General features: G+C 40.4%; 2 protein-coding genes across 3 annotated transcripts; one reads left to right on the top strand and one right to left on the bottom strand.

Annotated features, from left to right (window-relative positions):
* Positions 1-250: 250 nt before the first annotated feature.
* dpep1 (dipeptidase 1) lies at positions 251-18,367 on the bottom strand. Its single transcript, XM_084682682.1, has 10 exons — positions 18,045-18,367; positions 17,051-17,177; positions 16,824-16,956; positions 16,442-16,592; positions 12,867-12,936; positions 5,391-5,567; positions 2,347-2,431; positions 1,465-1,540; positions 758-893; positions 251-626 (listed from the first exon to the last, which is right to left on the bottom strand). The coding sequence occupies exons 1-10, from the start codon at positions 18,176-18,178 to the stop codon at positions 456-458; spliced, it is 1,260 nt and encodes a 419-aa protein (XP_084538808.1). The 5' UTR covers positions 18,179-18,367; the 3' UTR covers positions 251-455.
* A 2,119-nt stretch (positions 18,368-20,486) lies between these two features.
* Positions 20,487-24,629, top strand: LOC146247319 (sulfotransferase 2B1-like). Of its 2 annotated transcripts, XR_014732259.1 has the most exons (7): positions 20,487-20,636; positions 21,166-21,374; positions 21,737-21,863; positions 22,706-22,803; positions 23,156-23,336; positions 23,594-23,844; positions 24,239-24,629. XR_014732259.1 is itself a non-coding variant. In XM_084682339.1 (6 exons), the coding sequence occupies exons 1-6, from the start codon at positions 20,498-20,500 to the stop codon at positions 23,743-23,745; spliced, it is 906 nt and encodes a 301-aa protein (XP_084538465.1). In that variant the 5' UTR covers positions 20,487-20,497; the 3' UTR covers positions 23,746-24,062. The 2 variants fall into 2 exon arrangements, 1 of the variants encoding a protein (XP_084538465.1); XM_084682339.1 differs by lacking the exon at positions 24,239-24,629 and having other exon boundaries at positions 23,594-24,062.
* The last annotated feature ends 3,296 nt before the right edge of the window (positions 24,630-27,925 follow it).

The raw sequence follows: 27,925 nt of genomic DNA, 5'->3' as shown, positions 1-27,925 counted from the left end.
CTTTTTAATACCCCGCGGATCCCTTATTTTAGACAGTGTGTGTTTTCCCTCCAACACGGGTTACTTATCACACGCGCCCCTTTTGACACGAAGAAGAGGGGTCAGCTACCACAGCTAGCAGATGTATTTCATCCTAGTAAAGTAGGAGAGTGAAACCAAGTTAGACCCTGTTCACTGTCCCAGATTAATCATGCTCCTCAAATCATTTCCATGTCAGTGGAGATTCTTCATCAAGAGACAGTACAGTGGATATGTTTTCCTGATTCATTTTATTCAATTTTAATCAATGCGTTCCATGTCTTACACATTAACATTACATGTCATTAACCATTAGACTGACTTTCGAGACTTGACTTTCGAGACTTGACTCATCCTTCCTGTATCTGAGCTCTCTATGCCCCCGTCCCTTCCTACAGCCTTCCCTCCTCGAGCCCACTCCCCACTGCCCTTCCTCCTCAAGCAGCCAGTCCCCCCAGGACCAGGGCCAGTAGCAGGGCCAGGGGACTGAGGGTTAGGACAGGACCACCACTGTCTGGGTAGCCGTAGCTGGTTCTACAGGTGTTCTTCACCTCAGAGTAGGGGATAGGTAGGTCATCTGGATGAGAATCTTTCAGATTATTTCGCACCTGAAACCCGGAAGGAGAACCATAGACAAACCCAAATCTTCAGTATATGTATATATGTAATATGACATTTGACTATCAGAGAATGTTACATTTACGGTACGAGGTGTAAGTGTGTGTATGTTTGTGCTCACCTTCTCCACCTCGCGGAAGACCCTGAGGAGGTTGTCTCCAAGAGCATCTTTGATCTCTCTGTCGTTCCAACCTCTCCTTAGTAGTTCTGCTACCAGCCCAGGCACCTTTGACACATCCTCAAGACCTACTGGGACTCTGGAAAACATTGTGTGTTTGTCTACATTCTTTCAAGTAAGAGCCTAATTGTACTCAATATTTCCGTGTAGCCCTTTTCTGTTAAACATTTGTAAATGACCTTCGCTCAGAAATATTTTCTTGCGTTTCCAGACACTACTCTGAAATTACCTCAGCATTTTACAATAAGTTACTTTCAGAGAGATTCCCTTTGCGGATAAAGTACTGGGTAAACGTCCCTTGTGATGACTGGAGAGAGCTCCACCTATGATCTCTTTCTACCCTGAGAGTGGTCATGGGCTGGGAGCTGTGAATCTTTCTTTGTTTCTGTTTCTTCATTACTGACTATCTGTCACTATCTGTGTTTACTGTCTTGAGCCCTATAAAAGATTGGCCTCCGGCCTCAAGAGCTGAGAGAGACATGATTGAGACCTAAGCCTGGTGTTGTGTTGTCATTTTATTGTCAGAAGTCCGGACAAAACACTTTCTTCATCTCTCTGTTTACTTGAAGGGGTCAAAGGGAGACCATGTTAACAACCGGCAGGATGTGTTGTTGTTGTACAAGTATTTTGGATAGCTCCTTTAAACTCACCTGCCTACTCCATCATAGTCCCCCCCAAAGCCAATGATGCCAGCTCCAGCCACACTCCTTATATGGTCAAAATGATCTATGGACAGAATGATGAGACATTCATCAGATATTTTCAACAATACAACACAAGATTGTCTTAAGATGACAAACACGCAAATAAGCAATGATACTGCATCAGCAGACAGATAAAATACTGTTGTACTGCGGACACTGTATAGATGCCCATCATTAAATATGTATTGTACTGTTCGAGTGTGCTGTTTATATTGCCATTGGCCACATCTTTTTCTTAATGATCTGTTGATGTCAGCACCCAGCATTAGCTAGGTTCAAGGTGTCTACTAAATGTGCTGTTGGCTGTGTTGCTCAGCCTGTATTTGTACTGTTAGCTCATACACATACTTGGTATTAGTGGTACAGTGAAATTATTATTAACCATGTGTGGGTAAAGATACAACACAAACCGACAAACTGGAACCAACACATCACAACATAAAATAACACAAATTCAAACCCTAGCAATATAACATGGCATCTGGACAACATGGAAATGACACAAGAGGCAGCATTAAAAACAACGACAACATAATGGAGATCATGGCAATCCTGTCATGTGAAAAAGGGACTGGTTGAAGAGCTTTCTGTAACTGGTACCAGTCCCTGGCTGCAGGTAACTGGGAGGAAGAGCAGAACCTGAAGTGGAATGTGTGTGCAGACTGAAGGCTGAGCAAAATGAGACACACTTAATTTAGGCCTAACATGTTTTTTTTTACATAAAATATTTTGTAACATCTTGTACGGTAATGAGTGACTTTGATGGGTGTGGGCAATTGGTAGTAAATGTGTGTGTACATGTGCATGCAAAGCACCTTCTTCACCTACCTGCTACGTTGGATAGATAAGCAGTTTTGCTGCAGGTCACATAGTCGTTGTAGAAGTTAATCATCACAATGCCCTGCTTATCTCTCTGGCAGAGTGACGAACAATAGAAATACACAACATTAAACCAGTAGAAATTAAAGTCTCTATCTGCCAAGATGAAAGGATTCTTTGAACAGACTTGCGTGTGTCAGTTGTAAATGTTATGTTCTATTGTTTTCTGGTTGTTACATGATGGCCCAAAAGGGTAATTAATGCATTGTTCCTTTGTCTTTTCCAGCCTTGTTTAGAAGAAAAAATCCCTCTGGGGTTAAAATAATATTTGATTTGCAAACATGGACTGGTTTCACTGACTTCTACATATATATAAACCCCTTAAAACAAGTTTGGACATGTTATTTTGGTCGATTATTCCTCCCCTTCAATAATACCAATTGGTATTGTATTTTATATCATTAGAAAGCCTGATTAGTCACTTTGACAACGAGGTACAACTTGTAAGGATTGTGCATTTGTGGAATGAGCAACACAGCTAACCGTGTGGATAGTGGCCCCAAAACAATTGCCAAAATTCCTGCAATATTCATCTGTTCGTATTCACTCTCGTTTTGAGTTGCTTAATGGATTGGATCGACAACACGACAACGCAAACGTTTGCTGGTAACAAACATATAATATAAATGTAAATTGCTTCACACAGTGACAAGTGGTTGTGATCACTTTTGAGGAGTTTAGCTCTACCTTGGATAGTTACCCTTACAAAAAAGATAGCAAAGTATACCAAAATATGGATAGTACACTTTTAATCACTTTTAATATACTTTTAAGAAGTATACTTAGAAAATAGTTCACTTGTGATATATTTTTAAGTATGCTTTGAAAATAGTTCACGTTAGATATACTTTTAAGGAGTATACTTAGAAAATAGTTCACTTTTGATATACTTTTAAGTATGCTTTGAAAATAGTTCACTTTTGTAAGAAGTACTTAGAAAATAGTACTAATATAATACTAAATAATACTTTTAAGAAGTATGCTCAGAAACAGAAATGGGTATACATTTCTTCTGGCGTAGGATGTACATTTTCTATTATTATACAGCAAAAACAGTCAAAATAATTTTAAAGTATATTACAGGTTACATTTTTTAGATCCATCTCATTCTAATAATTCATGTCTTTGAAAATGTATTATGCATTGCACATTGAATCTTTTTTTGTTACTGAAGCTGTAACCTTAATTACTGCCAAAACATTCTGAAGCCCTATCCTCTTAAACTAATAATTATCAATTGGATTATTAATGGATTATTAATGGAAAAAAAACGAAAAAGCTACTTGAGAATTTGAAGGTTATACTGTCAAACTGACAGAAACCGAAATAACAACATGAAATAATGAAGATAGTGTGGCTCATTGGCTAGTCAATTCCCATGATGCAAGGCGGTAAATAGTGTTAAAATTTGCTGATAAGTTTGCAGTTTGTTCGAAATACAAATGTAACTTCATGAATTTTGTTTTTTAAATGTGCCTGCTTAGAATGTAGTGTTTTGTTGCGTGGTAATTGTCATTGTTGTTCTGGTTTACCATTGTAACCATGAGTTAAATGACTGTTACGTATAATGATAATAGCTGGATTAGTGTGAAATAGGTGTCCGTGCAGGTTGTAGCTTTTTTCAGAATCTGCAGTCTAACCATGTGATGCAAGATCTGAGGTGTCTGAGGGGCCCCTAAACATTATAATTTATTAGTAATTAATAGTAAAATAAAATTTACTAAATTTACTTCTTGAGGTACTTACATTAATTGAAAGTGCCCTTGAAAGTATTGTAAAGTATACTTTGAGGCTCTTTAGGAAGTATACTTCATGAACTGAAAGTGCACTACACAGGTTACTTTAGAGTATTCCAAGGTATACTTTTAAGTTCTTTAGGAAGTATACTTTATGAACTGAAAGTGCACTACACAGGTTACTTTAGAGTATTCCAAAGTATACTTTGAAGTACTTTAGGAAGTATACTTGATGAACTGAAAGTGCACTACACAGGCTACTTTACAGTATTCAAAAGTAAACCTTGAAATACACTATAAGTGTACTTTCAAGTTTACTAAATGACCTACAAAGTGGGCCAATTCAGTTTACTTAGTACAAAAATAGTATATAAATAAGTACACTGCTAGTATACTTTAAGTAACATGATAATAGTATACTTTTTATACTAAGTATACTTACAAAATAAACTTTTTTGTAAGGGTGTCTTAGTTTTTAACTTTCAACCAACATTGGTCCACTGTGCAATAATGACGCTTTACTTCAGTAGCCTATATCACTAAATCATTTAAATACCTAATGTGTCTCCACAAGTATCTCTGCAATATCATCTGCCCAAATTTGCCGTTCCTTCACTTCATCATTGCCCCACGTTTTCCCTCAACTAATTTTGCTGCTAATGAGTGGCACGGCTGTCTCCGCCAAGTGTAAATTCCTTTTTCAAACCACAATGCACTTTTTGGTTTCTGGAATAGGTCAATATTAAGTCCAATTACGTTCAGACCTAAAGCGAACCGAACCATGGTTCGGTTCTTTGATCCGCACTAGAGTTCGAATGCGTGTTCTCACCTCTCCATACGAACCATACTTTCAGAGAAAACGGACCATGGTCCGATTGAAACGGACCAAACATGTCACCTGACACAGCACGCCCATGCTGATCCCACTTGAAGCTCAAAACAAGAGTGAATACCAACAGAAGAATGTTGCATAGGATTCTGGCTTTTTTTTGGGCCGCTACCGACACAGTTAGCTGTGTTGCTCATTTCACAAATGCACAATCCTTACAAGTTGTGCCTCGTTGTAAAGGTGACTAATCAGGCTTTCCAACAATATAACATACAATTGGTATTATTGAAGGAAAAGAATAATCAACCGAAATAACGTTTCCAAACTTTTTTTGAGGAGTTTATATATTGTATATAGGCCCTACTGTGGAAATACAGACAAAAATCCCTGTCCCCCCACACACACGCACAAACACTTGTCCCACTCACCACCCTTTTGAGGATGCGGTCTGGAACGTTTCTCTTGTGTGGACAGATAGTGAAGGCGGAAGAGTGGCTGAAGATGACGGGAGCCAGGGACATGTCCAGCACCTGGTCCATCACCTTCTCGGTTACATGGGCCAGGTCGATCAGCATCCCTAGACGGTTCATCTCCACGATCAGTTGCTGCCAGGGTCAAAGATCTCTGTGGTTATCATCATGGTCACCATTTATAGTTTATATTAAATAAATAATGTGGATGAGATTAACTTTATAAGAGAGCCTTGTGTACAGAGAAACGATAAACAACATTCTGAAACCAGTATTTTTCTTTTGAAGTTCCATATGGGCCAAACAACCCAAACTATGCACTAGTGTAATGTAAAGGACATCCGCACATGGCGGCCATCTTGCTACAGTGAACTCGCTCACCCATACCATTGGGTTGGTGCTACATGTACTTTTTAATTAAGCATAACTTGCTACATTTTCAACTGTTTTTAAACGGTTTGATGTGTTATCAACATCAGAGATGTCGCTATGCCACTACATACTTAAGAATAATTATTTAATTAAAAAAAATAGAATAATGTATGCAGTGGCATAACTACATTTGACGTTGATAACAAACCAAACCGTAAAAAAAAAAAAAAAAAAAACATTTTTGAAATTATGTTTATATTATTTTAATTTGAACATTTTCTTGGTGTCCCAAAATACCAAACATGGTGTGGTAAATTGGGACAGCATGTTTCAGGTAATTTGGGACACATTTTTTGGGGTATAATGGAATGTGTTAATAGTTTAGTCATAAATAACCTGATTAAAAGTGAAAAAGTCACATTTATAACAACACAAAACCTAAGCAATGTATCCTAGGCAACTTTTGCAGAAGGAATTAGAGGATAAGGTTTCTAACCATCAGAGCTGTGTGTAGTGGGCCTTGTAATTTGGGTCAGATTATTTTATGTCAATAATATCCTGAAACATTAGTAATAATAAAGGCCATGTTATTAAACCTTGAAGTAAAAGTATATATAGGCCTTGTGTGGTAGTCACCACACATATTAAGTGAGCTATTAAGCATTAAACCTAGCCTACTTTTAATTTCTGTAGGTGTAGACTCTTCTGCACTTTGTCTAATCTACAAATTGTTCTCATTTATGAAACAAATTCATTTTGCGTAATGGAAAAGACAGACAGACCAAGGGATAGTGAACAAACAGGGAAAAGTAAAGGGCAAGTACAACATGTGGAAGGAGAACAGAACGAAGGGAGCATTGCAGGAGTTCAATTAGTTTTTTATGGTTAACAAATCCATTAAAATGTTTTTTTAAATGTTTAATTATTGTTCAATACATTAATCTACACCCATGAGTCTGTGTCCCAAATTACCAAACATACTGTCCCAAACAAGTTGCTTAAAATTAGTTTTTGTCAACCACTAAAATAGTGAGCCATGCATCTATAAAATATTGTGAAGACTTATTTTTTAACACTAAAATAATGTGGATACTGTAGCCAGCGCAATTATTTAGAACGGTGAACAGACACTACATACATACACTTACATACATACACTACAACTGTAGTAGTAGTTGTGTCCTTGGGCAAGGTAATTCACCATCCTTGTCTCAGGAGAATGTCCCTGTACTTATTGTAGGTCGCTCTGGATAAGAGCGTCTGCTAAATGACTGAATTTCAGGTTACCTGTTGGCTCTCAACGAAGGCGGTTGCATTTTTCTCTCCTCCCCTCCCTGACCTTCCCTGCTTCCATCCCACTCCCCGACCATCATCTGTGGCTTGGTCTCTACCCGGGTCATGACCAAGGACGTCTCCTTGACAACACAATCTGCATAGGGAGACTCGGACTGATTGTGGCCTAGGTCGAGGGCGCCAACCCAGACCGACTCACACACTAACTTTCACCTACTACAGATACCACCACCCCCCCACCCCCATCCAACGCCTTCGACTGTTTCCCTGGGTGGCTGGCGGGTCTGTGTCCAGCGCCTATCATGGCTGCAGGTTCAGATGCTGTTGGCCTACCCCCCCCCCTTTTCCCATTGCAAGTCTTGTAATGTTATGTTGTAAATGTTTGTGGGCTTATGTGCCGAGGTTTTTGCCTGTTCCCACACTGTACTCCTACAGGAGCATTGTCTGGGGGCTGCCTTTTTCTCCCCTCCTCTCTCCTCATGTTATGCTTTGTAAAACTTTTTCTAATTGGCGCCGCTAATGGCTGCCTAGGTAGGCTCTCCTGCCAAAGTAAATTCCTTTTTTGTGCAAACTTTCATGGCGAATAAACACCAATTCTGATTCTGATTAAATGTAACATTGTAGCCAACAGAAAAACCACGTACAATCACACCATTCCCCTGCCCCCGACAAGGAGAAAGGGGGTTTCCCCCGTTCTTATCAGGAGAAGCTTCAAAGCTTCTGGCCCAGCATAAAATAAATAAAATAATACTGCACTTTTTCTGTAAATTATACGTGTTTTTTTCTGTATTTCTGAATGACAGGAAATACAGATAGAAAGACAATGGCAAACTGTAAATTAATAATTTTACATAAGAATTACAGCCAAATGTTGTTAAAAATACACTAAAATGTCTGTTTTTGTACAAATATTAATAACATTTTCACGAAAATTTTCAGTTTGAACACATAACTTCACTTGATCAAAACTAGCTATTTTAACAGTTATTTTGCAGATGTTGACTTTCATCCCACGGACAAATAACTTAATAACAACATTTTTGGTTTAGACATAGGAACCTTGAATTGTGAACTGAGCTCGGGTAGTTGACCTCATGCAATCCAAGCATGCACCAGTCAATAAGTGCGATCGACATGGACTGCGGCTGCATGAAACGACCGGCGAGAGTAGCCGCTTGCAGTCCGGGAGGAGTTGAAAACGGCTCTGTGAAGTCGGACATTCCAGCTTCTCGTTGTTTGCTGCGTTGATGTCAGTCATGGCCGATCAAGCGCTGTTTTGCTTACTTTACTGTTTTTATAATTAAACTTAGTCTTTCTGTTAGTGAAGAGGCTGACTAAAACCCTTTCTTCAACAATTTTTTTATTAAATTAAACAAACTTTTTTGAGCGTTGGCAAAACTGAAGGTGTTTGAATATTACAAAACACGCGTCAAAGTTGTCGTGTGTGAGTCTGGACAATCATGAAATAGCTGTGTCGTCACTTAAACCCGTTCAGTTGCTCTTGAGAAAATGCGCTCGGCTACACAGCCAGTAGTTCTCGTATAGATCTCACGGTACTTTGATGGCGACGTCACAGTGACGTGTCCTCGGCGCCGTCGGACAAAAAGTCTAACCAGAATGCACTTTTTCAAGTCAGCCGCCTGCAGCCAGCTGCGGCGCCGCATGAAGTCGGGTTATGTCGAACGTACCTAATATCAATGACTACAAAAGCCTGCAAAAGCCTTTTTGGGGCTATCTCATTTATAATCATTGACCAATGCACTTATAGTAAAGCTCTCTCTTGGAAGTCGCTTTTGATAAAAGTGTCTGATAAATTAATAAATGTAAAGATGCCAGAGTAGGACGAAGGAAGATTAGATGTGTTGAAGTTGTGTGGCGGCAAGGCTCCTGTTACCCAGAATGCCTTGTGGCAAGCTGAAAAGCTACAGAGTTTAAGGTTTAAACTTAGTTAGATAATCATTGTTTGGAGTTTTGTTGTTGTTTTCGTTCTGCTTTGATATGTGTAGTGTGTGATGGTCTGTAGTTTGAATACATTTAAAGTGTTTACCCTGAGTGTTAATGGTGTCCATTTAGATTCCAATCTAACCTGTCAGACACAGAATCCATGCGGCCCACAGTATTCACAGTATCAGACAAAGGATTTACAAACATATATTCAAGGACTTCATGGCTCATGGACACTATTTCAATGACAGTAGTTGATGTGTTATAAGGTGTGCTTTTCTCACTTACTTAGAACGTTGTTTAATTGATGTTTGATTATAACTTCCCGTCAGGAAGAGTTACATTAGTCAATTTTAGATCCAAAATAATTGTGTCATACTAAAAAAAACATTTATGAATGGTGTATTGTTATATTCTGAAGTTTAAGCATTCCATGGACATTTGAAATAACGGAACTCAAAGCTAGCAGCCACTTCACATCTCTAGGCAAATCTCAGGATCACGCCCAGGTGGGGAATAACTGACTAATAACAGAGTTCACCTTCACATGGATACCCCCCTGTTCTTTGGAGTATAAAACCCCCAAACGTACAATCATCCCTGCTTGCTTGTAGGATTAAACTGAAGTGACCGTGTCATTTCTACCTATTCCTCTAAACCTTCACTTTCACTGAGCGCCCGGAACTGTGACGAGAGATTCCGCTTTCTATTTGTTGGACATAACGAACAATTCACTCCTTTTTTCAAACCAACAAAAGTAACTGCGATTTGCAATATTTCTTATTTGTGACATATTGGCATGTTGTGATTTAATTGTTGATGTTTGATTGTATTTTACAAATGATTTAACCTAACCATCGTTAGGTCAGTTGCCATTGATCGTCCATTGTTGCTATAGAGGCCTACCTCTTCCTCTCCACCTCTTTCTCACTCTCTCTCCCTTCCCCCTCCACACGCGCTCTACTCAGCCATTGTGTAGCTCTCTCTCATTAGAATCTAGGCCTACTGTACTGGCCTACTTATGTATTGCTAATCTTAAAACGTGTATACCCCGCTACAACATAGTGGTCATGGTTTACACACAATAACTAAAAACTGTTCACACTTGTTTCTCTTGATGTTGATATAGTCCTTCAAAACACTGCCATCCAACTGCATGAAATACAACAAAGAATTTTAAAAAGAATCAAGTGTCAGCCTTTTTACCATTGCCTGTGCCTCAAACTCAACAGGGTACACATTAAACATTTAAATTGTTTGAGGGGCAGTTGTTGATGTGAAGCCCTCTGTGACATTGCTTGTAAAAAGGGCTATATAAATACAATTTGATTTGATGATTTGAAAAATACTGAGCAAACTGCACTGTACATATTGTAGAAAGCACACAATAGGTTATTTCAGAAGTCTTTCTGTATTTTGCAAAACTTGTTATTTATCTTATTGTGTTATAAAGAATGTTTTAATTTCATTTCGGGGAAAGGCGGTGATGCTGAGGCATAATCTAATTTACAGATTTTGCAGTTGCACAACATTTTTGAGAGTGCTTTTCATTTAGAGCACAGGTTTAATCGTTTTGTGGCAATTGTTAGATTTTGCCTGAAGAGTTAGGGCTTTTGTGAATGTAGTTTGATGATTTGTTTTTATCTTTAAAGTTCTGAGAAAATGGGTGAGAACATTTCATGAAATGTGTCTTAGCAGTTGTGAAATCCATCAGCAGCTGCCAATGCAACAGGAAATTGCAACTCAAGTCTTTAGCACATTAGTTCAACTTCAAGTTCAAGTCTTTTATTTGTCAGGTACACAGAACAAGACAACGTTAGACTGGGCACTGAAATTCTTAAGACAAGACAACGCAAGCACCTGGCATAACATAACATATAAGTACACGGAACATAATTTAATAATTTCAATTTTCAAATCTATGCTGAGCTTAAATAAGTGAAACTTCCTAAATATACAGATAGCAATAAATAATCCACTATACTAACCCCTTATATTAAAACTTCCTAAATTACAGATAACAATAAATAGTACACTATACTAACCCTAATGCACCAAAAACCTGTTTCAACCCTATAACCTATTCTAACCTAAGTGGAGTACAGTGCAATAGTGCAAATTTGCAGATCAGTGACTATGTCAATGACCATACAGGAGCCTGGTGGCGTTAGATGTGGGGGCAGAGCGTCTCCCAGCCTAAAGCACTAGTAGCTACTTTGAGCATGGGTTCTTTGGAACAATATGTTTGATGAGTAGCCCTGTTGACAGCTGAACAGCACATTATATTATATTCTATCTATATCATCCATAGGTATCAGACTTAAAGGTGACATGACATGCTGTTTTTGGATGCTTTTATATAGGCCTTAGTGGTCCCCTAATACTGTATCTGAAGTCTCTTTCCCGAAATTCAGCCATGGTGCAGAATTATAGCCACTACAAGTAGTCCCACATTCACCTTTCCTCAGAACGCGCTGTTTCTGTGTCTGTAGCTTTAAAGGCTAATGAGGAGGAGAGGGGCGGCAACATGCGCTAATGTTTACAAGGATGTATCGCAATGGCTCGTAGCCCCCGTTGCTGTAAGATGCCTCGAAATGTAGCCATTCTCATCTGATCACCCTGGTTTGCAGAGGTGCACACTCAGTCATTTCAATGTGGAGAAAGGCGGATATCGCGAGCCATAACACCAACAGCAGAACGGTTATCCAAATAACAAAGAAGTGTACAACACTCGCGTTACAGCGTTTGTATTCACACACACTTGATGCCATTTATCTTTACGTTAGCAACAGTTACTCAGCTGTTAGCTGCAGAGCTAATGTTACAGCCACATTCTGAGGGTAGCAAGCTAGGTAACCATATATAGTAAAGCAACAAAATGATATATATATCAAGTGAGAGACATCATGGGGTGCAAACAAACGGAGCACAACAGTTGCTCAGTGCTTGGATGTACAAATGCAAGCACAAATCTTTATTTAATTCCTTCACCCGAGCCTCTGCACAACCAATATCTCAATTTTATTTTCGCCGGAAATGCTCCGACACAACTTCCCAAAGTGTTGTATGTCTGCGCCAAACAGTTCAGCCACTACTGTTTCCTCAACTTGAGCCAACACAAAGCTGGCCTTTCTGGATCATTACTAAATCTCCTTGGTCAAGCTACAAACCTTGGACAAGTAAGTTAACTAACGCTATATTAGTTTGGCGCAGACATACAAAACTTTGGGAAGTTGTGTCGGAGCATTTCCAGCGAAAATAAAATGTGGATATTGGTTGTGCAGAGGCTCGGGTGAAGGAATTAAATAAAGATTTGTGCTTGCATTTGTACATCCAAGCACTGAGCAACTGTTGTGCTTCGTTTGTTTGAACCCCATGATGTCTCTCAAGGAAAAACCGATATTGCACTTGCCCTTGCACGGTGGTAGCTCAGTTTCTCATGGGCGGGCCAGATGATCTGGGCGGGCAAAGCAGAGAGAGGGGAGGTAACCTTTCTCGTATCTACGTCACTTGGAGGAGATTTTCAAACAGAGCGTTTGAGCCTTCATTTTGTCAAAGGCGGAGAAGAACACCCAGGGCTTTGTTGAGACCTATCGAAAATTCTAGCCACTGGGGGACCAAAGGCAGGCTAGGGGAACTCATATTAATGTTAAATAACCTCATAAAATGAAGTTTTCATGTCATGTCACCTTTAAGCAGTGATGCTAGTGGTGGAGATTTGCAATGTATTTTAGTTCCTGTTAAAATTCCCCAAAAGCAGAAGTTGTATTTGCACTGTGTGTGGGTGTGTGTAAACAGCCAGCTGCATAAATATCATAGGCCTACCTTGCCAAATTTAGACAGACCATTGTGTTGTGATGGCTCGGATCCTGTATCCACCAGCCAGTTATCAGCCCTGGAGATTAGGAAAGCACAAGAGAGTAGAGGGGAGAGGGAGAAGAGACGAGAGTAGAGGGAAGGATAGGGGCCCTGTCAGACTAGAGAGTTTGACAGTTAAAATACATTTACTATTACTCCATAGCTGTTGCAGTACCTCTCCAAAAGTGTTTGCTTAAGGACTTAGGGAAATGCACAAGGCTCCACCTGATACCCAATACTTGACAGTGAGTGATACTGGGACAGGACCAGGTGGAGATTACCTTGCAGAGATGCTGGAATCCCCCAGATTCCCAAAAGCACAACAATATCCTGGTGATTACTTGTCCATTGACGGTTTGGTTTATGGGTGTATAGATGTTTATGGGTGTATAGATTTGTTTAAAACATTTTATGAGGGGCAATGCAGGCCATAATTCAAACTCGCCTCTCATACACATCATTGAAGACCTTTTGCCTTTCACAAACACTACTGAAATACACTCACATTCACTACTGAACACCTCTCATGTAGACTAGTGAAAAAGGAACCTCACACAATGACAACTGAACACCTCTCATCCTCATGAGTGAGAACCTCTCTTATACCACTGCAGTGGCGATTTTACACCCTTTTTACGGGTGCTCAAGCACCCCTAAAAATAAGAAGAATAATAGTTTTTAAAAATTCTTATTGTTTATTATAATTTGATGCTCGTAGTTCATGAAGGGACATCCTTAGTTTTTTTTCATTCATTCAATATTTTGAATAAAATACATGTATTAATTGTTATATGGTGATGTCACCTCTCACATTCATAACTGAGAGTGAAACCTCTCACACAGACCAGTGAAAATGTCCAGAATTGTAGCGATTGCAGTATTTTTTTTCAAACTTAACAGAAGTTTTTATATAGTACAATGTAAGTAAGTAAGTAAGACTTTATTTATATAGCACATTTCATACAAGAAGAGGTGCTTTACATAAAATCAATAAAAACAATAATACAAGTGATAAAAGTACAAATTAAAATAGCAACAATATATAACTAATAAAAGTAGTAAAACCCTTCTGAGATAAAATTACTTAAATGCTTCGGTAAAGAGGTAGGTTTTAAGTTGTCTTTTAAAAATGTCTAGCGTGTTTGCTTCCCTAATATTTATGGGTAATTTGTTCCATAGTTTTGGCGTTATTAGCAAAGGCCGAATGACCAATCTTCTTATGACTGCTTCTGGTGACCTCTAATAGTCCTGCATTTGATGATCGCAGTGTTCTAGCTGGTGTGTAGTTTATAATGGAGTTAGCAATGTAGCTAGGTCCTTGTCCGTGTAGAGCTTTGTATGTGAGGAAAAGGACCTTAAAGTCAATTCTGAAAGTGACAGGGAGCCAGTGTAAAGTAGCTAGGACAGGACTAATGTGTTCTCTCCTTTTAGTTTTGGTTAATAATCTAGCTGCAGAATTTTGAATGAGCTGTAGTCTTTCAGTGTTTTTTTTTGGGGAAGACCAGTGAAAAGTGCGTTACAGTAGTCCAGCTGGCTGGATATAAAAGGATGAATTAACTTCTCTGCATCATTTTGGTTTACGAATGGTCGTACCTTTACTATATTCCTCAAGTGAAAGAAAGCTGTTTTGGTCACTTTATTTATGTGAGAGTTGAAATTCAAATCTGAGTCCAGGATTACACCAAGACTCATCACCTCTGGTTTAAGACAGGGGGTTAAGCCTCCTAGATTCTTAGTAAGCATCTCTCTTTTGGATTTGGGGCCACATAATAGGACTTCGGTTTTGTCTTCATTTAATTTTAGGAAAGTTATCATTCATCCATTGTTTATTGCAATGTGTTTTATTATATTATGAAATAATCTATTACAATATATATTGCAATGTGTTTTTATTATATTATGAAATAATCGATTACAATATATATAAAATAATATAATTAGGGGTGCACATAACTTTTCAGTGAGTTTCTCAGGTGAGTATCAGGAGATGGTACTCACATTTTTGTTTTCATTTACATTTAGTCATTTAGCAGACCCTCTTATCCAGAGCGACCTACAGTAAGTACAGGGACATTCCCCCGAGGGAAGTAGGGTGAAGTGCCTTGCCCACGGACACAACGTCATTTGGCACGGCTGGGAATCAAACTACCTTCTGATTAATAGCCCGACTCCCTAACCGCTCAGCCATCTGACCCCACACACCGATATTTACTCCTGGCCTCTTCAATATCTTCAGAATAGGAAGACATGGGACGTGCATGTTTAGCTTTACGGAAGGCGAGGAGAGAAAAATGAAACAGAGCTTGCCGCTGTTGGCGACTGGACATTTTTTCTCGGCTAGCTTGTTTATTAGCAATGGCTATCACCACATTCGTGTGCTCCTTGCTCTTTTCATGTTTGTCAAATAAAGGATGGTTGAAATTCTTTGAGCCTTTATAAAACGCACCTGTTTTGTCTACTAGATATTGAGCGGCAAATCTTGCGCCACATTTCAGTGCGATCATCGTTAGCTTGAAGCCACAGCACATCTTGGAGCCACTTTTCAGAAAAAAGTATTTTCTGCGTCTCTGGCTCCATTTGGCTTTTCTTTGTAGGTGGCGAAACGCCGAAAAAGCTGCTTCATATCTGTTGCTTTTTGGACATCTCTGACAGTAGTTGACAAGCAACATGTCATGTGTAAGGTTAGATGAGAAGATCAGTCAAGTACGCGAAGGCGCGTAGTAATACAAGTGGCAATACACATTCCTGTACGCGCGTGCGTACCTGCGTACCAGTTATGTGCACCCCTGTACAATAATAGTTGATTGCCTAATATATTTGAAATAAAATATATATATACCTATGTATCCACACAAAATCTTTGACATTTCATTCAAATGCACATCAAGATTAGTGATAATTTATTTTAAGGGATTATAAAACAAAATGATATCACTGTTTGCATCTACTGTATTTTGTACAGTAAACTTATGTGCACAAATAAAGTATGAAGCACATCCATAAAATTGTCTTATCTTGCTTTGGAAATTGTCCCATAATTAGTTGTGTGTGAGAGGTTACATTTTCAGTTGTAAGTGTGAGAGGTTATATTTTCAGTTGTGCATGTGAGAGGTTACATTTTAAGTTCTATGTGTGAGAGGTTACATTTTCAGAAATGAATGTGAGAGGTTACATTTTCAGTTGTAAATGTGAGAGGTTATATTTTCAGTTGTGCATGTGAGAGGTTACATTTTCAGTTGTATGTGTGTGTATTTCAGTAGTGTTTGTGAAAGGCAAAAGGTCTTCAATGATGAATGAGAGTCAACTTTGAATTATGGCTCACACGGCCCCTCATAAATGTTTACGCTCCCACAGTAACTTGCTGATTTAAGACAACTGGTTGATCTGGTTGACAATGATTTGTTTAATGTTAACAGAGCACCTGTGAGTGGGACCCCTTTCACATATGTTGAGAACACAAATGATGGTACACTATCGCATGTAAACATATGTGAACTTCTCTGCTGTGGATGGAGTCTGGGTGCTGCCAGGAGGTGTCTCACCAGGGTGTGTTGCAGCTGTGTGTGAGGGTGAGGTAGCGCGCCCCTAGCTGGTACATGGTCCTCAGGGTGCCCAGGCTGCTGTCTAGTGAGTGGCCTCCCTCAACCCCGATCAGACTTGCTGTCTTGTTCTGAGCAAAAGCCTCCACAATATCTGGAAGACATTTAGAGAATCATGGACATTCAATTAATTCTCTGCGTTGAATTGATAGTTGTAAAAAGAGCTATTGAAGTCACTGTAGAACTCAAACTAATGGGTCAGACTCGTGAAGCAAGTTTCTGTCAGAAGTCTTGGATGCTATTTTAGACAGATACTGTCACAGAAGAATGTATTCAGTAACTGAATGTTTAGTTAACCATCCTGCTGTGGGGTTGTCAGTCTTACCTTGACTGCTGGCAGCAAACATGAAGACCTCTGGATATTTCTGACACATCCTATGGACCACATCAATCTGTTCCAGAGTCTGCCTGACAGCATCCTTGTACTGGCTCTCACATGGAACATATGCCGACCAAAACTACAGCAGAACAACATGCAGTTTGTGGGAAAATGCTGTTTAATCAGTGTTACAATAATATGACCCTTCTCAGAGTGTGTGTGTGTGTCTGTACCTGTGCTCCAAGTCTTCCTTCCCTGATCTTGGGGATGTTGGTGTGTGTGTTGTTGAGTGTGTACAAGTCCACATTGCTGAGCTGATTATTGAACTTCAGCCTGAGCTGCCAAGGCAGGTCATTGTGTCTGTGGTACATACAACTGGTTACTGATTGTATTGTCCTCTCCCAGCCCTAACCCAACAAATAAATACATATCCTCCCCCAACACACACACACACAGAGATGCACAAACACACAGATACACACACACAGTTGCATGACTGAAAATGTAGTTCCATTCTAAATCTGTTTTCCCTAACTCCGATCCTTAACCCTAGCCCTAACCTTATCCCTGACCTTAACCCTAACCTTGACCTCAACTCAAAAACCTGACCTTAACTCAAAATTTAAACCTAACCCTAGCACCTACCGATAACCCTAAAAAAAATCCCCAACAACAACCCTTAATGTAATGCTAAAAAATCCACTAAAAGTAGCACTTCAACTTGTGAGGGCCGGGAAAATGTCCCCACAAGTTCTCAGTTTTACTATTGGAGCAGGAACTGGTCCCTACAAGGATAGTTAAAACAAGGCCAAACACACACAAACAGATACACATGCCACAGAAACGGTAGTTAAAAGTTAACTATCTACATTTTTTGCCAAAGCGACAAGATAATATCCAAGAACCAAGGCCATAGCCATGGAGTCAACATTGGGGGTGACGAATTACATTTTTTATGATAATTTCGGACAGCGTGCGTGGTTGCCTGTCGTAGCGTAGCATATTTATATTTTTATATCAATATATTGGGGGGAACATTTTGACCAGATTTGAATATTGGGGGGGATGTCCAATATATATTATGATTACGGCCTTGCCGAGAACATAGAAGATACAAACTGCAACAGACTATCTGTAACAAAACCTCTACAGTACTGCTCGGACCACTTCATGTGGTCTGAGGGTAATGTTTGGACTTTTGAAGCTGCAGGTCGGACGCTGACTTACCCATCGATGAGTGGTGTTTCTGACATCAGTCTCAGAGCATGGGTCATGTGTGTGTCCTGAGCCCCCGCCACGGAAAGAACACAGGAAATCACACACAGAATGACCCTCCAACCAGCGCTGTCCCCCAGTAACATGACTATCTCTCTGCTTTTATCCCCTCAGTCTTTGTCCACCTCCTTTATGTTGTTCTGGATCCCTCTTTGTTTCTTTGTTTTGAAACACAGCACAGCTGGCCAGGTCAAGAGATCCTGCACTCAACCTTAGGAGTCTCTGCCAGATCTTCTGTCCGCAGCTGGCTCCAAGCACATCCCTTTATGCTGGCTAGGTCTTCCTCAAGGATCTCAGTGTTCTTTCAAGTCCTTGACCCTTATTCGCTCCACCTCTTTATTCTCTCTATCTCTCTCTCTATCTCTACCTAGTTTCAGCCAACAAATACAGAAATGCTCGTCCTACAGAGTCACTTCTCGTCATGTCTTGTCATAAACCCATAACCGACTATAGTTAATGTGTAATGTTGGGCTTGTTAAGTGACTGTCCAGTGTACTGACAGAGTACCACATGTGTTAATATTTTAGCATTGCTCCAAAATAGGGAGGGCTTGAGCACTGTCATAAAAGACTTGAGAAAGGATGAGTTTGGGTGTAGTCCTATGAAGTCAGATATCTGGCAAGACATAGTCTCAGGCCAGTCATTATCATCCACCTCTATAGAGATCCGTCATGATAAAGATGAAAACTCTTCCCAAGAGTCAGACAATTGTTCCAATAGCAATATTTCTAGAACATTTTCAGGGTTTCCCACAGAAAATGTGTTAGTCAAGATGGTAGGGTGAGATTTGCTGATGGACCGGGGGGAGGGGCCTTGACTACGTTGTCAAACGTGGCAGCAGACATGTGTTGTTAAGGCAGCCTCCTTAACTGCAAAGTGCTGCGGGAAACCCTGATTGTAGATATCAAACATAAGAAGATTAATTCATTTTTATTTGTTTGACAAGAAGATACTATCATCTTCAGATCTTTTATGAGCAGTTGAAGGTTGAAGTTCAGAAGGTTTAAGTACTACTAACCAAAAATATGATTCTAATCATCTAGATCTACTGATAAGCACAACTAGCTGAATGGCTGGCCAAAAAACATTGAGTGGTACCAACTTTCTGAACTGGAACCAAAAAACAGCTTTAGTGGCAGTCCATTCTCAGGCCACTGTATTCACACTGTTCACCAAGCTTCAGCTAACACAATGAGAAGGAGTGATAATTATAGGTCAACAGGTTTTATGTTCCTCTCCCTCTCCAGGCCATAGGCCCATAGATCATAATAAACTGTAACACATATGGTGTAGTTTCACCCAGCATGTGTTCACAGAAAAAGTAGAATTTTCTAAGTGTGTCTTAGAAGTGTCATCAGGCCATCAGTGATATGGACCAAAAGGGGAAGTTATATTATTATTATTATATTATATGTATATAAATAAATAAAAATCTGTTTTCATTTTCTTCTATTTTACAAAAGTTAAAGTTTTGAAGAAGCCACTCAATATAATAAACAACTTTTTTAGGATCACTAAATGCTATTTGTTCTTGTTTACCTACGCTTCCAGTTGAGTTGTGGGCGCGTCATACGTTATATGATATGATTTGCATCACGGTGCAGCCGTATGTAGGCTGGGTTTATCTGTACAAAGTACGATCCCATCCTCCCTCCTAATCAAGTAGTGAATCGGCAGATTTGGTGTCGAGCCAAGTACCCTTAAATATAATACTTCACAAGTAGTTGTGTCAACTTTCAAGTATGCCTTCTGCGTGTTCGCCATACATTTTTGTCATACATTCGTTTTAGCCTACATCCACGGACTAAATAGAATGAATAGTCTAATCTCAGGCAGCTATTATCTGATTTGATAAGTCTTAATTGCAACATCTTTTCTAAAGGCCATAGTAATACGCTGAGAAGCATAAAAAAGGAGTTCATTTCATGTGTTTAATTGTCTTAAGTGTTTAATGGTCCTAATGTTATCAGGCAATAGTCAACTATGTTCCACGACAAATCATTTGATTGCAATTTCCTGTTATATTCAATTGGACTCTTAAAGTCATTTGATTATGAAAGCATTGTGTTGAACAGCAAGATTTCAAAATAAAATGTTCCTAAAAGTTCATTAAGGTAGGGTGGGGAGTGGGGGTGGCACATCTTATTATAGTGCATCTGGCAACACTGAGAAGGCGGTTGACAGTTCTCTCTTTAGTCCGGGTAAAAGAGGACATCTGTCACCCTAATTAAGAAGATCATGGTGTGAACCGTGTTCAGAAGCCACTACTGCACAGGCTTCATTTGTTCCATGACCTCCACACAGCCCGCCTCTTCAGCACCACTTCCTTTTCAGAAACTTCCCCTCGCTTATTTAAGGCTGCTGTGGTACAAACTCTCTTCTTTCTGACAGGAAGCCTACTAGACATGGCCCGTCTGGATGTGACTGAGACTGTTGAGGGTGTCTTCTTCCCTGGACACCTGCACACCCAGGACTCCCTGCAACAGGCCCGGGGCTTTCACTTCCAGGATTCGGACACACTCATCGTCACTTACCCCAAGTCAGGTAAGAAGAGTAAAGCTCACCACTCTTTCAAAACAAAACAGCCCACAACACAGTGGTGCTGCTAGGTTAGTTGGTCTGTGTCTGTGTGTGTGTGTGTGTGTGTGCGTGTGTGTGTGTGTGTATGTATGTATGTGTGTCTTTCTTTCTGGCTCACGGTACCCGGCTCATCTTCCACAGTGTGGAAGAAATGGGGATTTCCTGTGTGCTTACATTATTCACTAATCAATAGAACTAGTCATTGGATACTAGTTAATATGTTCATATGTAAGCTTGCTATTAATAAGAGTAGATTGTGTCTATGTGTCAGACTGTTGTAACGTCATTACTGCCTGACTGTCACTATCTATGTTTACATTCTTGTGCCCTAAAAAAGATTGTCCTCCGGCCTTCAGAGCGGAGCAAGACATGGTTGAGACCTCGAGCCTGGTGTTGTGTTGTCATTTATTGTCAGGGGTCTGGTTTTCTCTCCCAATCTGCAGATTGATAATAAAATCCAGAACTTAACTGAACTTAGTCATTCCATTTACAGGCACCACGTGGATGCAGGAAGTGGTGACTCTAGTAAGTAGGCGAGGGGATCCCCAGAAGTCCCAGACTGTGCCTAACTGGGAGCGGGCGCCCTGGCTGGAGCAGTACTACAGCAGCCAGGTGGTAGGGGCTTCCCAGGGCCCACGTCTTCTCACCACACACCTGCCATACAGCTTTCTGGGAAACGCGTTGCAGGGCTCCAAAGCCAAGGTCAGTCTCCTGTGAGCTATGCATCTTTATGTTTCAGTCTCTGCTCTGGTAATGCTATGGAGAGCAAAAGTGCATATGTAACATTAGCTGTCAGTTGTACTGGAACTGAAATACAATTTGCAGATGGCTTGGGTATTACTGACCTACAGAACCGTTTTTCGGATCAAGTTTCTCTCTCAGAGTTTTTTTCAAATTATATTTCAAATCACTACATGATTGATGTGAAGGATTGGGATGAAACTATCCGAAAGGGAGTTTTTGAGAAACAAAAGAGACAGAACCCATTGGTAGTCTGTCAGTTAGTATCTCATGACTGCATTGACTAACAAACTGTCGCTGTCATTTCTTCATTTCTCTCTCAGGTGATCTATGTGAGCAGGAACCCCAAAGATGTGGCAGTCTCTTTCTACCACTTCCACAAGATGGCTAACTTCCTCCCTGAGCCTGGTTCCTTTAAAGACTTTCTGGACAGGTTTCTGGAAGGCACAGGTAAAATGAAATGACTGTCTGTAATTTATGATGGAAATCTGAGAATCAGAATCAGTCTCTTACTGTACCCTAATGCTGTGAAAGTACCAAGTCAATGAAGTCAGTTTCCAAATACAAGTTCAAGACAAAATAGTATTTATTACATATATATAAGGTGCAGGTGTCTGATAAACTCAAGCTGAGCCTTTCAGAGGACTGGACAAAGAAAACGGGAATGAAGGGCAGTTAAATAGTATCACAATATGTTTTTTTTCAACTCTCACTAGAAACGTCAGGTGGGTGACAATCAACATACCCTACGCAAGCACAGAGAGAAGCTGTGCAGGTGTTAGATATTATTTGTTTAGTCTTTAGATAGTGCTCCTCGAAATGCCATTGACGTTCCATGTTCTCATGAGCCAATATAGCAGGGTATAGATCAAACATTGTTTATTTTATTTTTCACATTCAAAACAGTATAAAAGTAATATAGAAATCGTGATTTGTCATCTTTATTATTGTTAATTGATCAATGTTTAATGACAGACCACCACAAAACCCCAAAGCTGTATTTATTGAATAAAGGTTTCTTCAGAAACACACAGAGTACACAGTCTGCCAGACTCTGATAAAGAGCCCTCCCAAGGACAGGCCTGTTATACATGTAGAAAGCACTGCAGCCTCCAGCACACAACAGGCTCTTCTTCATATTATCAGAACACAAGGTTACAGCTTTCTCAGCAACGAGCTAGACAGTCTTATTGATATAACAATTTCGATCGCAAATGACTACTGATCTAGTAGATCAAATGTAATCTAAACAATGCCCAACAATGGCTGATCTCACGCAAATGTTTTTACAGTTCACTACGGATCTTGGTTTGATCATGTGAAAGGCTGGACCAGTCAAGTCGACCTTGTGGACAATTTCCTTTATGTCTCCTATGAAGAGATGTGGCTGGTAGGACAACTCATCCAGATCAAACTGCTTTTACTGTTGCCATTAACCACACAACAGCTATAGACAGCATTACATCAATTTACAACTTAAAAATGCATAAAGTAGTATTGTATTGTGTTCCATTTCCATAGAGTATCAGTGGAACACAATGCAAAATACAGTAGAGATACGTTGACATCATATACATTGATACTAAATTGATCAGACGTCCCTGTTGACGTGCATTATATTGTGTTCATTATGTCATAGAATAGCATATAGGGCCCCTATTGTCACTATTTATACCATAACATAATTTTCAAGTAATATTTTTGTGAATTTAAAGAAACTGCGTCTTTATTTATTCCCCGAGGACCTGCGAGGGTCCGTAGAGAAGGTGAGCGCTTTCCTGCAGCAGCCCCTAGTGGACGAGGAGCTCAAACGCTGCCTCTGTCACTGCAGCTTCAGCAGCATGAAGGAGAACCGTATGGTGAACTATACCCTGGTCCCTCAGGACATCATGGACCACAGCAAGGGAAACTTCATGAGGAAAGGTGAAGTTGTATTGTAAAGGGTCCCATTACCTGAATATTGTGTTGTGTTGTGTTGAATTGTATTGGTAATTGTATTGGTAATTGTATTGGGCTTTGTTGTGTTGGAGTTTGTTATCCCTCCCTTCTGCTACCCCCAACTCTACCATACCCTACTCTACACTTCCCTCCCCTAACCCTACACTACTATACCATACCCTACCCTTCTTTTCCCTACCCTCCCTCATTCTGCTGTGTATGCCATGTGATTTTGTGATCAGGTCAAATTGGAGACTGGAGAAACACCTTCTCAGAAGAGCAGAACTGTCACTTTGACACGGTTTTCAGCACCAAGATGAAGGACTGTCATCTGAACTTTGTGTGGGAGGGGCCTGTGAAGGAAGGTGTTTCCTTACGAGAGGAGACGTTCTGAGGATGAAAAGCCCCTGGAGACAGCAATGCCAGCTGTCCTCCACTCAGCCTACTACCTGGTCTCATCCAGATCACATGGATATTACGAGGAGAGCCTGATGTAATACTGCTGAAGGGTTACTGCCTTCATCTCTTCTTTACTACAGCTGCTGCATTTCTCAGATGCACTTTCAATGATTCCCTTAGTTTCCCTTAGTTTTTGCAAATTACATTTTTAAAGGACGATTTGTTATTTGTAATACCCAGACCCAAAGCAACTACTTTCTTATTTCTGAAAATCACAACTTTTTAAACCATTAAATAAACTTTTTATGAATGTAAACATAATGAGTGTCTTGAAAGTATATTTGCACACGCCTCACATCACTTGCTGTGTATGTCTCTCTAGTGGCGGATCTGTTTAATGTCTGTATTCCTACATCCAGATATGTGGGATTAATTTTGTTTTCCCTCTCCTCCATCTCTCCTCCATCTCTCCTCCATCTTTCCTCCAGAATGTACCTTCAGTCGTGAATAAGATCCCTCCCCGTTTCTCTGTAGGTGGCGAAACGCCGAAGAAGCTGCTTCATATCTGTTGCTTTTTGGACATCTCTGACAGTAGTTGACAAGCAACATGTCATGTGTAAGGTTAGATGAGAAGATCAGTCAAGTACGCGAAAGCGCCTAGTAATACAAGTGGCAATACACATTCCTGTACGCGCATGCATACCTGCGTACCAGTTTAGTGCACCCTTGAATATAATTTCAGTTATATAATAACAGTTGATTGCCTAATATATTTGAAATAAATTAAAATATATATTGCTATGTATCCACACAAAATCATTGACATTTCATTCAAATGCACGTCAAGATTAGTGACAATTTATTTTAAGGGATTATAAAACAGAATGATCAGTTGTTAAAATGTTATCACTGTTTGCATCTACTGTATTTTGTACAGTAAACGTATGTGCAGACTTAAAGTTTGAAGCACATCCATGAAATTGTATTATCTTGCGTAGTAAATTGTCCCATAATTAGTTGTGTGTGACAGGTTACATTTTCAGTTGTACGTGTGAGAAGTTAAATTTTCAGTTGTACATGTGAGAGGTTACATTTTCAGTTGTATGAGAGGTTACATTTTCAGTAATGAATGTGAGAGGTTACATTTTCATTTATGCGTGTGAGAGGTTACATTTTAAGTTCTATGTGTGAGAGGTTACATTTTCAGAAATACATTTGAGAGGTTACATTTTCAAATGTATGTGTGTGTATTTCAATAGTGTTTGTGAAAGGCAAAAGGTCTTCAATGATGAATGAGAGTCGACTTTGAATTATGGCCTACACGGCCCCTCATAAATGTTTACGCTTCCACAGTAACTTGCGGATTCAAGACAACTGGTTATGATTTGTTTAATGTTAACAGAGCACCTGTGAGTGGGACCCCTTTCACATATGTTGAGAACACAAATGATGGTACACTATCGCATGTAAACATATGTGAACTTCTCTGCTGTGGATGGAGTCTGGGTGCTGCCAGGAGGTGTCTCACCAGGGTGTGTTGCAGCTGTGTGTGAGGGTGAGGTAGCGCGCCCCTAGCTGGTACATGGTCCTCAGGGTGCCCAGGCTGCTGTCTAGTGAGTGGCCTCGGTGGAGGGCAGAATCCTGTACTTGGTACCATTCTTGTAATTCTGGTGGGAGTGTTATAGCTGTGGCAGCTTCTTCGGGGCCTGATTGATGATAGAGTACAGTTTATTTTTATTTTTTTTATCAAGTCTATCCAACACTAGGCATAATTTTAGGCTGCCTTCAAACATCTGGCAGGGGACAGCAGATGGAATTTAGCCTCTCTGGCTAACTTTTGCAAACGTTCAGTTTTGCTGTTGATTGGTGTGCCATGTCCCTGCAAAATAAATGAATAAATAAAAATAAAATAGTCTGTGCGACTTTGATGTTTGTCATATAGAAGAGCGCAGTGGAGCAGTATCTGTTCTATGGTCTTGGTTTCCCTACTAATGCTTGCACCCACGGCTCCCATTCTTCCCATGACTGGATCAGTGAAGATTCTTGTGGTGCCAATTGTAGCCAGTACGCTAGTGGTGATACCTGGCTGTGGGGGTCTTCTGCTGTTGTATTCATGAATGGATCTGGTTTGCTGAGGGATTTTCATTGAACTCCACTGGCAGGCCGCTTTGGGTACACAAAATATTGGCTTTGAATGCAGAGAATGTCTTTTCTTAATAGATTGATGGGAGTGTGTGCTGAGTACAGTAGAGGCGCTACAATTGGTTTTTCCTTCAATTTGCATTTGTGAGTGGCTCTGTAAGTGGTATCACTTGTGTTTTCCGATAAAGCCTACAGTTCGCATGGATGAACTTGAGAGGGGGAGATTGAAGCCGTCTCTACCCTTTTTTTTGGGGGGGTAGTGAGATTATTAGTGACATCTTTTCCCCTTCAGACTCCTCTGGAAACCTCTAATGCCAGCCTGCAGCTGGCGCCAAATACGAATTTGATGGACAGTCTGCTTTGAGATGTCCTTGTTGTCCGGATCTCCAGCACGCCCATGCTTGCTGATTGTCAGTCAGATTAGGGTTGGATTGTGCTCGCCTGTCCTGCTGTTGGGGTGGGCCTCGTCCTCCTCCCCCATGGGGTCTCCCTCCACGTTGCATAGGTCCACCTCTTCCCTTCCAGGATTGATAGTTGTCATCTGAGGGGTCACCAGGCACTTGGATTGTTGGCCGGGTGATAGTTGGGGGTCCCCAGTCTTCCTCCATCTCTCACCCAGTGCTGCAGTTGCATGACTTAAGTGCACGGCCCCTCTGCTGCTGAGCTGTTGCCATGCGCTGTGGGGGTCCTCGTTTGGTCTGACTTCAGATGTTGGCCTGGGTGTAGACATCTTGTCACAGCGGTTTCGTAATTTTGTCATCAGGTTGTTTATTTCATACTGCATCCTTTGCAAGGACTCTTCCCAGTCTTGGCATTTTTGATGTTGTCCCACTCTTCCAGCGATCGCTCTCTGCTTTTTTGTTTGGGGCGTTCCCCTACTGAGCGATCTGTTGATTGTTGCACGGGGGTGGCTCCAATGGTCATACTGGTGCCGCTCTGTCCCTGTACTTCCTTTATTCCTCTCTGTAGGATTGGTTATTTTCTCTGTCTTAATCTCTTATTGCTCTGGTTTTAAAATTTATGGGGCTTTATGTAACCTCCACCTCCTCACAGCATGCTAAGTCAAAGGATATTTCTTTCGGCCAAACTGAATTGCATTTCTCTATGAACTGTTGAATAACTTTTGGTTGTCTGGGTGGCGTTTTTATTTGTTATTTCAGGGAAAATCGGGAATATCAGGGAACCAACATTTATCCAGCATTCATTGCGTCCAGGAAGGACATTTGATCATCGGGATGGTGGTCATACAGTCAACCTTCCACCTCCATGAGGAAAATAATTATTCTATAGGGTTCAGGAATGGAGAGGTGGGAAGAAAAGTGACACCATTCTGGGATGGGCTGCAAACCACTCGGTGACTGCACGGGAGTGGTGAAATGCCACATTGTCCCATACAAATGTTGGCTGATTTCTTCTCTCTGCATCACTTTCCTCACCTAGCACAACCCTTCCGTAGAGATCATTTTATAGCATTTTATTGTTTTCATTACAATATTACTGTATAAATGTAGCAAATTTAAAGTTTATTCAGTTTTGTATTATGTTATTGTTTTGAACTGAAGTTTAACAGTTTTGAAAACAGTATGCTAGGGCTGTCACGATAACTACTTTTTCTTGTGCGATATATTGCACCAAAATTAATTGAGATAAACAATATTATTGCACACACGTCAATTGTAATTTTCAGTAAATTTTATGGCACTGATTAGATAATGACCCCCCCCCCCAAGGTGAGTTTTCACGGCTGTGTGTAGTGAGTGTGTGTGTGAGTGCGTGTTTGTGTGTAGTGAGTGTGTGTGTGGAAGAGGAGGTGTAAGGGAAGTGTGTGTGAATGTGTGTGTGAATGAGAGTGAGGAGAGTGAGGATGTGTGAGAAGTGAGAGCGTGTGTGTGTGTGAATGCGAGTGTCCGTTGTGTGTGTGTGTGAGGGGTGTGTGTTCTGGTGTGTGAGCGTATGAGAGGTATGTGTGAGTGGGGAAAATATGTGTGTGTGGTGTAGTGTGTGTGGGGAGTGAATGGGTGAAGGGGATGGCG

This window comes from Hypomesus nipponensis, chromosome 19 (assembly GCF_054491055.1).
Source record: "Hypomesus nipponensis isolate SF chromosome 19, ASM5449105v1, whole genome shotgun sequence".
NCBI lineage: Eukaryota > Metazoa > Chordata > Actinopteri > Osmeriformes > Osmeridae > Hypomesus > Hypomesus nipponensis.
This window is presented reverse-complemented; position numbering and strand designations above follow the sequence as displayed.